Raw genomic sequence first — 11062 nt, forward strand, 5'->3', positions numbered from 1 at the left:
GTTGAAGGGATTTGATCAAGAAATGAATTAACCTCCTTTACAAAATGTCTTCAATCTTCTCAATATTGTCCTCAGAGGGAGGGGGTTCTTTTCGGAACCATTCGGGGGGGCCTGGTGATCATGATATATCAAAAGCATTGACTCGTTCCACTTGGTATCACTTTTTTCTTTTAAATGTACATCAAGTTCTTTCTGAACTTAAACTGAAATCAAGCATTATGTAACTAGTTTGAAATGCTTATTATTTTCCAATAAGGAAATGCTAACGTGTTTCAGGTGATCCTAGGAGGTAATTGTTGTTAAAATATTTTTTGTTTTAGACTTGATTGCTTGAGGGCTGTTTCTGAAATGTAAAGGAAGATTTGCCTATGTTCTTCTGGTTGAAGCTTGCTCACGTCATTGTGCTTGAATTTCCACTGTACTAATATGTTTATATTTGAAGAAAAGATACTGGAAAGGTTTGCTTAAGTATTGTACACTAAGGGGAAATTGACAGGGTTGTAAGCATTGTGAAAAATAATTAACACTTACAGTGGGCAGTCATATAATGTAGCAAATGGATGTTGGTAAAAATCATTAATACAAAAACACTTTGAATCAACCCTATTTTGGAATAGTGTAGTCTTAATGGTTCTTAGGGGTAGGGTCTTACCAAAGGATAAGTGTCTGCTAAATGACTCAAATGTACAGTCCTACCAGGTGATGGTATCTGATTTATTGCCACTTTTGAGTCAACTTTTAGGGTGTCAAAGAGAAACTGAATTCTAGAACAATAAGGATTGTAGTCTTTTTAATTCAAGTAAGCTTTTCCCACAGTGGAAAACTATATGTCAGAAATGATGGCAGGTTAATGGAGGTCAGAAACAGTGCGATTCATAAATGTCTACATGTACTTGAAACATTCATACCTTCCATATATATGGGCAGGATATTTTCATAGAGGGTGAAGAATGAGAACTTTTTGGGAGGGATAATGTGCAGATTGTCTGAACTCTTTCTGTGTTGCACTTAAGATTTACCTGGAACGTTGAATTGCATTGAATTCTAGGTCGGCAGAATTTAGCATTTGAATCAGGAAAAGTTTATACTCACGACCTCTACACAAGCCAGAATGTTGAATACAATTATATTTTAATGTATTTTACCGGCATGCACACATGATAAAAACACATGCATTACTTGCCGAGCTCGTGTACGTGTTTACGTGGTTTTGCTCATGCTTCAGGTGAAATCTGAATGTAATTATACTTTCCCGTGGATATTGTCGGACATTCCTTCCACCAAAAGGACCAACCGGTAAAGTACGTAAAAAAAATATATATAAAAAAATATATATCATTCTGGCTTGTAGAGATCGTGAAAGCAAACTTTCCTGATTCAAACGCTCGTTTCTGACGACCTAGAATTCAATTGAAATCCAATGTTGGGTTCCCAGGCAATTAAAATACGTAGGCTATCTGTGATGTACAAATATATTGTCTCTAATAAAAGTCACTACACTTAGATATCACTCCTTTTTTGAACAAGTGGGAGTATACCTATTAAAGATGTACTATGCAGAAATTGTTCCGCCATGTTCTGGTTGCTAACGTTTGCCTATTTTCAGTTTGACTATTAGCAAGTGCCGTGTAAATAATAATTGTACCCTCTAAACCACTGAAAAATATTGTATTTTCAGCTGTTTGAAGCTGGTGTACAAAACTGAAAGTAAAAGACTCGAAAATAAAACAATCACGGGAAGCATAAAAATAGAACACATCTACCGCTTCTTAGACTTCGATGAAAATTACAGATCGAGAACTCCTCTGTGAGTTTGTTCCTGTTCCCCAAAAAGTTACATATAGCCGCTGTAGGTGGCAGCAAAATTACGCTGCGTCACCTTCATCAGGATAGGGAATTGCTCCACTGCTCAGTGAGTATGTGACCAACATAAGAAGAATATTAGACCATTTTCACGACTGCTGTGAGGCGTATTGTGTGGAGTTAGATTACAGATAATCTTGATGACGGCGCCGTCATTATAAATCGTAACACCCCATAAACAAGGCAAGTAAACACAGTGAAACAAGTTGTTTTCTTCAGGGGTGGCAGAGAAACGAAACTCATCACAAGACTTGTATGCGGAGTCAAATTTCTGTTTAGATTAAAACTAACGTTCGCCAACGGTTATTTTCTAAATGCGAGTCTTAATTCACATAAAATGTTTGATGTATGGACAAAGCCGAATTCGATCTAATTGGTTCATATTTATGGTGTCTGCGAAGTTAGACATCGTCTAATTGTATGCATTTTAAATAATCTCTATTGAAATTCACCAAAACAGCAAAGCACATGCATACATAAAATATAATCCTTTGTCGTCACAAATATCAAATAGTAAAGTATCATTATATTGATGTGAAGCAAACTAACATTACAGGCAACTTCCAAAATAAAAGAAACACTTGCGTAAAAGAGGGATACAAAGTATATTGAAAGCAGATGAGTTAATTGAGCAATTAACATCCCATCATGCTTAGGGTCATGTAAAAAATCCCCAGTTGCCTATTATTTTGGCTAGAAGGAGAGAGCTCAGTGACTTTGAAAGAGGGGTCTCAGGAGTGCATACTGGTACCCACAAGAATTGTAAACAAACAAAAATTTGCCCAACTGGGGATTATTTGCAGGTCACCACAAATAAAAAGTTATTTCTAGGGGGGGGGGGTTAAGGTTAGGGACAATAGGCTTTTGAATGGGGGTTAAATGTTTCCCCGCAGGTGTGTGTGTGTGTGTGTGTGTGTGTGTCTCAGTAACCAAATCTCAACACAATTGAACACTTATGGGAGATTCTGGGGCAGCGCCTTATACAGCGTTTTCCACCACCATCAACAGAACACCAAATTTAGACATTTCTTGTGGAAGAATGGTGTCGCATCCCTCCAATAGAGTTCCAGACACTTGTAGAATCTATGCCAAGGTGCATTGAAGCTGTTCTGGTGGTTCATAGTGGCCCAACGCCCTGTTAAGACACCTGATGTTGGTGTTTCCATTATTTTGGCAGTTACTGTATATATGACTGTCTCTTTGGTAGGCATGGGAGCTGGTTCCAGTCAACCCAGTGAGAATGATGAGCAGGCCATCGTACCCCAGCAGGACAGGAGAAAGACCTCTAACAGGAGACACTCTGAGGAAACACTGGACTGCCCAACCTGCCAGGGCACGGGCCGCATCCCACGAGGCCAGGAGAGCAAATTGGTGGCAGTGATCCCCTGCTCCGATCAGAGGCTGAAACCACGACACACGTAAGACCTTGTTGAGATTTATAGCAACAATTGTTTTATTTCCCACATGCAGCATTTCGAAGGTCTTTTAAGTCCATGGTGTGTAGAGGTGTACAGTGTGTGTGCAAAGTATTGTTGTGTTCCGTGAGTGGGCATCTGTATCTAGGTGTGTTTTGTGTATACTGCATGAAAACACTTGTGGTATGTTAAAATGGCCAATGCAATGCAGGGTAACAATGAATTAACTTACTGTAATAGATTTCAATTAACACGCTTTTTAGCTAAACTTTCTCTAGCAATGTGGTCGTATGCCATGTTCACATGCTAGTCGGAACACCCGGGTTGCTGATTCCTTGAACGCAGCACGTGTATAACAACCAGTTAGCAAGTTGTACATTTTAGAGTTTTCTAGTTCCAACTAGCAGTTGAATGCAGCATGACTGGAGAGAGGAAAACTAGCTGATATTTGCAGAGGTTTGGAGCTTGTTGTTATTGGTCTACTAACCACATGGTGATGTCACCATGGAAATATAAAACACCTGCCCATGCAAACCTGCTGATTAGAACATCCTGTGTAGATTACATTTTCAACTAGCAAAAACAAAAGCATACTTTTACAGTGTTAATTTCATCAGCTGTTGTACAATGTGATATTAAACAAAGAAAAAAAATATTGACTGCACTGGGCCTTCAATCAATACTCAACTTGTACATATCATGTCCCCCTACAGGAAGTTGTATGTCACTGTGTCGGTGACGCTGTGCCTGCTGGTCAGCTCGCTGGTCCTCTTCTTCTTGTTTCCTCGCAGTGTCATCCTCTCACCCGGGGCTGTCAAGTCTGTCTATGTTTACTTCACCCCGACCACTGTCCAAATGAACATCACGGTGAGACCTCATTGGCCTTGTTCATTCATATACTACACAGTCGGTTTCTATTTGGGCTATGCCATAAAAGTATTGGCCTCTTGTCTCTTCCTCTGCATCACTGGAGTGTGTTTTTGAGGTGAATGTAATAATCGCCTTGTCTCTCTCCCATCACAGAACATCATGAATATTACCAATGACAACTTTTTTACAGTTCAGGCCTATAACTTGACAGTGCAGGCTCTTTTTGATAAAACGGTTGTGGGCAAGGCTGATATGAAAAATGTCACCACTGTCAAACCACTCACGGAAAAAACGGTGAGCACCTCCCATCATTACCAACTGCTATATTGATTAGATGTTAGCTTCTGAAAGCCTCTAAATATTGTTACTTGACTCACTAACGCTCTTCATTATTTCCCCTGGCAGTTTGCCTTTGAGATTCCTGTCACGCTAGTGGAGGAGGGTCTGAAGTAAGTACAAGTATAACCTTGGTTAAATTATGTCTGGTGCTGATTATTCCATCGCGTCAGTAGTGAGACATAAAGCTGCTTTTGTGGCTGTTTGGTTACACAAAGTGCCATGGTAACACACTTACAATATAGTGACGCAGTCCTTTTAATTTAGTTGTGCTGTAAAGTTGGCTTATTTTGATTGTGGCATGTTGTCATGTGAAAGTAATGTAACTCATTCGCTGTAAATGTGAGGATTTATTTTGTGTTTGCTCTACAGACAGTTATTCTCATTTTTCTTGGCTAGGTTTAAATAATGTATAAAGACTGAGCAAAACTGTAAATGTTTTTTTTTGTATTTAGAGCAGCTTTGAGGCATGACTATCAAATGTTTGAACAGATATTAAGTATTTGTCTTACAAAAGTACATAAACTAGCATAACTTGCTAAGCTGGGAGCACTGGCATGTGCAATCCATCTCCGTTTTCCCCCATGTGTTGCAGGCTAATTGTTACTAGCAGTAGCAATTCCTTTTCGCAAAATGAAAGTGCCTCTGGACTGAAAGTAGTCAAAAGCATTCCCACCGGGCACACCCATGTCTTTTTAATGTGGATACTTGGTTAACATTTGGTTAACATGTTGATCAATGAGATTTCAACCTATATTTACCCACTCAAAAAGACAGCCAAAAGTTAGATGAATTTCCATTGTGTCACTATGCTTTCAACCAAATTCCATTGGAATAACAATTCGATTTTTGATTGCCGTCACCCCAAATGTATATCACTGTGCTTTCAACCATTTTAAAAGCCCAGCAAAGTTCAAATGGGAAGGCAATGTCATATTTTGTTTATTGATAAAACAGATGGTTTTCACTGCACTTCTTTTAAAAGCAGAACCAAATGGCCTAGATAGCAGTTGAGATGACATTAACAGTATATGGTGCAACTGATCAATGCCTTTTGATATTCTGCACAGATGACAGAACTTGTGAAGATCTCCACAGACCTGTGAGGACCTATGCGTGCTTTTTGAACATGCAGACTTTTATATGGTTACATAAGAAATGTATAGTTAGTGTCCTCAATGTGGCCTTGGATATGTTACTAATTTTAAGGTTGAATGTTACGTTCTCTTGTAAGAGAGCCTTAATTTTAAGCAATTTACCCTATTACAAAAGTAATATTGAATTGTTTGGTTGACAACACAACCAAATATCAACATTTTTTAAAGGAGAGGTATGGGGTAACTGTCAAAATAAAGGAAACACCAACCTAAAGCGTCTTAATAGGGTGTTGGGCCAGAACAGCTTCAATGCACCTTGGTATAGATTCTACAAGTGTCTGAAACTCTATGGGAATGCGACACCATTCTTCCATGAGAAATTCTGTAATTTGGTGTGTTGTTGGAGAACGCCATCTCAGGTGCACTCCAGAATCTCCCATAAGTGTGTTAATTGGGTTGAGATCTGCTTACTGATACGGCCATGGCATATGGTTCACCTCATTTTCATGCTCATCAAACCATACAGTGACCACTCGTGCCCTGTGGATGGGGTACTTATTATCCTATTGGGCGTAGCCAAAATAGTGGCCTGCCAAGCATTTTTATACATGACCATTATCATGATGGGGATGTTAATTGCTTTATTCACTCTGGATACCGGTTTCAATATTCATTTTATCCCTCGTTTATTATTTTGGCAGTTACCTGGATCTACTGCTTGGCTAGTTCCATCTGAGCCGCTGGCTTAGTCCCATAGAGTACCACAGTATGAGTCATATTTCCCATAAAACTTAGCAGTCAAGCAAGGAAATGGTTCCAATCATTTTCCCACCATTCATTTTTCCCACAGGGGATTTTAGAAACACTTAAAATAAGGGCTGTGTTTTGTATAGGCTTACCCTGGCATGATATTTTTGATAACCGTGTAGTCTCTAGGACTAAGTGACATATCAATATATTTGCCTGTATTTACCCCTAAAAAATGAAACGCTAAGCCACATTAGCAGCTAATATCATACAGAACTACAAATGCCATGATGATCTGGATGAGACTGCCAAATCGAGGCAAAAGTAAGAATCTTTGGATTAACTATCTAAATGTAGTAATTAATATATTTCTTGTGCAAGTTTTAAATTAACACTACTTGATAGCAAAGGTGTCAGCTAGAGATGACACGCAGGGATTTGTAGTTTTGCATGATGTCTACTTTGATGCTAATTAGAGTTTTAGAATCTGAGTAAATAGAGGTGACTATATTGATAAAAATCACCTTGTCTGAGAGATTTACATGGTTACAAAATGTCACGCCAGGGTAAGCCTACACGAGATGTTTGACGAAGGTTCTAATCATCTGCTTGGATAGTTCCATCTGTGCCACTGTCTTAGTCTGGTTTTAATTCCAGTTTGTCTACAATGTTATGTTGTATTCATGAAGCCATCTTAACCAAAAATCTAAATACGATTAAATTAAACTTTCAATGCACTTTAAATAACGTTTGAATTTATTTAGTCCTATTCTTTAACTTTTTGGTTAAGATGGAGATCCAACACACATTATACATTTGGAATTACAGCCAGATTAAGTCATTGGCACAGATGTAACTATCAAGTAGAAGGTGCATCTCGTTCAATTTGAAGTCAACCCGAGCTAGGCCTATTGTATTGTCTATTTTTAGGTTAGTTCTAGGTTGAATGTAAACAACGGTTGACTTTGCAAATGCGATATAGGCCTAAATGGCATCATTGATAAGTGCTAAAGTATGATCATATTTGAATTTACTCTGTTAAACCTACCCTTTGGAATGACTTTGCTAGCAACAGTGAATTTATTTTGTTTTAAAGTGGAGATCTCTCAATAATAATTGTCACGATAGCACATTGGTAATAGTCCATGACAAATCTCATAGCTAAGCTGGGCTGGGCTTGGTTAAAACCCTGAATGGGAGACTCGAGGGTAGCTGTAGATGGATTCATTCTTCAGTAGGAGGTGCGGCCCAGCCTATTGGTTTTTTTCTTCTGATAGTGGATATAACATTGAAGTTCTGACTTTGTTTTAAAGGTACAAATTCAACATTTTATACAATGTCTCAAATGTGGTTACCATGATGACATACATCTTCCTGTTGTTGAAATTTCACCCTCAAAACAACAGTTGATGACTTCTTTTCAAATCACTGTATTTTCCATAGATTTCACGTCACAATACGTTGTCAAATTACATTGAAACGGCGCTAATTCAACTAGTTTGTGCCCAGCGGGTTGTTTTTGAAATCATATCTTTCATAAGGAAATCCTGAAGTTATTCATGATTTTCTCCTATTTATTCTTCCCAGCAATTACTGCAAGAAATCTACAATCAAGATCCACACGTTATTTGTCCATCTTCAGTGAGTATGTGCCCAGTCAGTCAGTATGGGTAAAACACCCCCCAAATGTAGCTTTGCTCCCACAGATTATCCATTTAGATTATAATGCATATATTCAACAATGAACAAGAATCATGTTGAATCTGTGTTCAGTGGGAAAAAAATTAATACCATAATAGTTCATGACTAAATGTTTTGATGATAAACCGACACACAACTTCACCCACCAAGTGAACCAATGGGGTCAGAGACTGACCTATTTATTTCTAATTAGTGGTTAAACTCTGAGGAAGGGATATAAAAGGGCTATATTGCTTGTTAACATGGCCCAGTTTTTACAGTGATGGTAAGAGAGTTTATTTCATGGTTGCGGTTAGGAAACCTTAATAGCTGGCTGACCTAAGTCTGGTACAATTACATAAATTATCATTACGTTTGATAAATAATAGATGAAAAATGGTATAATCTGTAACCATCCTCCTCCCTCAGGATGTCAATGACTGTCTACTACCTGGCCCACTTTGAGCAGCTTTCCCTGGACACGTTTGAATACATCGACTGTGGGTCTAACACCACAACACCCCACCCCATCAACCCTACACCCTGAGAACAAGGGCTCCATTAGGGGCAGGATGACAAGGGTGAGGGGAAGACTGAGGTGCAGGCCATGAGGTGAACTGTGGAGAACAACCCTGTGACAGTGTGGTCAAAAACCATATGGTTTTTCTTGCAAAATCCAAATGTTATGGGGAAGAAAGAAACAACACAAATGTGGAGCTTGAAATTCAAATTAAAGCTCTAAAATGTTATGTTTGTCTATTTTATGCACCTCTAAAGCTTTATAAGTAGGGTCATCGCTGTGGTTGGGGGCTCTGCACTGTGAAAATGACTTTTTTTGCCACTACATCCTACTGAAAGAGCTACACTGAAACTGAAAGACTACAAATTTGCACAAATTTAATTCAGATGTTATATTTGTGCATAATTTCCTATAAAACAGATTGTCGGTGCACTTCCACAAACAAGTAAATTACTTTTGTATGTGTTTTAATTGGTGAAAGTAGATAAAACCATGTAAGTATTCTTAACGTTATGCATACAACTATGTAGCATTGATCACAGAACTTTTCTATGGAATCACATGGGAATTACAGTTCTTTGAACACTGACCACACATGTGATTTCTATGTTAAAACATCACCTCTAATTGTATACTAATTCTAACAGCTCTAACAAGATCTGGATATTAATTCACCTATGGTTTTTCTGTGTCACTGAAATTAAATGATTAGTGAGGGGAAAAATGGTTAAATTGTTTGGAATCCACATAGACTAGTGTCACCACGGGTACTTTTGGAATGGGGGAAACTAACTAATTTACTCCCTTGTTCTTGCACTATAGCAAAATCATGGCAATGTTTCTTATGCTCTGTTCAAATACTCTTAATATTTACTTCCTCTATTTATGTTAAGGGTTTTAGTGCATTGTTTCCACCTTTGTCAGATCAGTGAAAAACATTCTATGTATTTTTAAAGGATTCAATAATGAAATCACAAAGCCTGAAAAAATAGAATACAAGTTCCTTGTTTGGTCACATAATTAAAGGAAGTTGTATATTTAAATGGCCGCTAAGTGGTGCTAAAGTTACATAAGTTTCCTTGATGACAGTTGGGTCCAGTCCATATGGGTCGTCTTCACCAATGACTGGATATGGGCTCTTCACCACTGCTGGGAGTACTGTATGGACTGTAATGTCGAGAAATAAAAACACTCCTATAATCTTATGTACTGTATATCAATAATACATAGCATTATCACGGTGTATCCCATTCACTCACAGAGTATCTGTTGTCAATCTTAGCACTGTACTGGAGCTTGTTTTTGCAGTGTGAACATTCCGTCACGGCTGGAAGACAAGAAGGAGAAGATAATGGCATGTTAGTGGATACTACGGCCAAGAGAGGAAGTCATCAAAAGGGCTCATAGAGTACTCCAAGACTTTGTACAGATATGTTGTAATCTGCGTTCTGTTACTAAGAACATGTTATCCTTCCTGTCAACTGGCCCAGTTGTCTGAGACTGTCGTTTCGCAGTTGATAATTTACCTGCTGAATAGCACAATGCAGGTGGCCATGCCAATGAACTGTACGTGACCCATGTCAACGGGCTGGCGACTACTTCTAGTCATTTCTCTCCCACGACAGGCACTCACTGGGGGTTGCATCCAGTAAGAATGAAACAGGGAAAATGTTTGAAGCAGAATATAATTACCACTACCTGAACTTGTAACCAAGCATTTTCTCCCGTTTGTTTCTACTGAACACAACCCAAGACTTGGCTGCCTGCCACAAACCTCAGGTTTCCAATCCCCATAACTCCTCATCTGTGATATTTGAGACACTACACAGGAGTGCAGAGCATGGCCCCATATATTATTTAACAGTCCCCATTCTAATGAGAGGACGGTAGAGCGTGACACCCTCTGCTACTGTGGAGACTTGATGTGGTCAGGCTAGAGCCATTAAAATGATCAAACTGTATAGACAGTTGGTTCTATTTTAGTCCCGGGTACCCACGTGACCGTACATGTTTGTTCAATACCAGCACTAACACACCTGCTTCAATTATTGATGTTTAGATCATAAACATATGTTATGCTTGTGCTGTGGTCCTGTGTTCTCCCCAGGACTGGAGTTGGGAAACTTGACTAGTGTAGACCACTCTGATCTGAGCATTTATCCTAAATGGGAGGTTTTCTGTTTGTGGTGAGGATGTGTGTCCATGTCACCTCTGGGGAATAGGCTGTTGTTGACTCAGTTAATGGAAATCATTGATGTGCCTGCAAGCAAGAAGCTACCAGATTACAGAGATATTCATGAGCCAATAGAAGGTTTTGGAGAGTAAATTGTAATTCCATTGTTCTCAAAGTGTTGGAGTCAATTGGGGATTAATGGTTCTGGTATTGTGGGCTACTTGCTGGACGACAAGGCAAAGTCATGTTGGAACATGAGCCCACAGATATAACTCCTTAAACAGAAGCCTCTGGGCATGGAATTGTTTGCTTATGAGCTGTGATTACCTTATTTGCCTGAATTACAGTCAGAAGATGGTTG

At 38.8% G+C, this 11062-nt stretch overlaps 1 protein-coding gene across 3 annotated transcripts; it reads left to right on the forward strand.

The window, feature by feature from the left end:
* The first annotated feature begins 103 nt into the window (after window positions 1–103).
* On the forward strand, window positions 104–9716 carry LOC124016337 (transmembrane protein 106B-like). 3 transcript variants are annotated; one of them, XM_046331890.1, is made up of 7 exons: window positions 104–1301; window positions 3071–3281; window positions 3992–4145; window positions 4302–4442; window positions 4554–4597; window positions 7916–7969; window positions 8438–9716. In XM_046331890.1, exons 2-7 carry the CDS (start codon window positions 3073–3075, stop codon window positions 8553–8555), a joined length of 720 nt encoding a protein of 239 aa, XP_046187846.1. In that variant the 5' UTR covers window positions 104–1301; window positions 3071–3072; the 3' UTR covers window positions 8556–9716. The 3 variants fall into 3 exon arrangements, with proteins under 3 accessions (XP_046187846.1, XP_046187845.1, XP_046187844.1); XM_046331889.1 differs by lacking the exon at window positions 104–1301 and adding an exon at window positions 1762–1912; XM_046331888.1 differs by lacking the exon at window positions 104–1301 and adding an exon at window positions 1766–2046.
* Window positions 9717–11062: the final 1346 nt, after the last annotated feature.

The sequence above is a fragment of the Oncorhynchus gorbuscha genome, linkage group LG26 (genome assembly GCF_021184085.1).
Source record: "Oncorhynchus gorbuscha isolate QuinsamMale2020 ecotype Even-year linkage group LG26, OgorEven_v1.0, whole genome shotgun sequence".
NCBI lineage: Eukaryota > Metazoa > Chordata > Actinopteri > Salmoniformes > Salmonidae > Oncorhynchus > Oncorhynchus gorbuscha.

Excerpts from the sequence above, each read along its gene's own strand:
- LOC124016337 (XM_046331890.1), top strand. The coding sequence starts at position 3,073 with ATGGGAGCTGGTTCCAGTCAACCCAGTGAGAATGATGAGCAGGCCATC. Across the intron at positions 4,146-4,301 it reads CTGTCCAAATGAACATCACG|AACATCATGAATATTACCAA; the intron begins GTGAGACCTCAT and ends CTCCCATCACAG. Across the intron at positions 7,970-8,437 it reads ACGTTATTTGTCCATCTTCA|GATGTCAATGACTGTCTACT; the intron begins GTGAGTATGTGC and ends CTCCTCCCTCAG.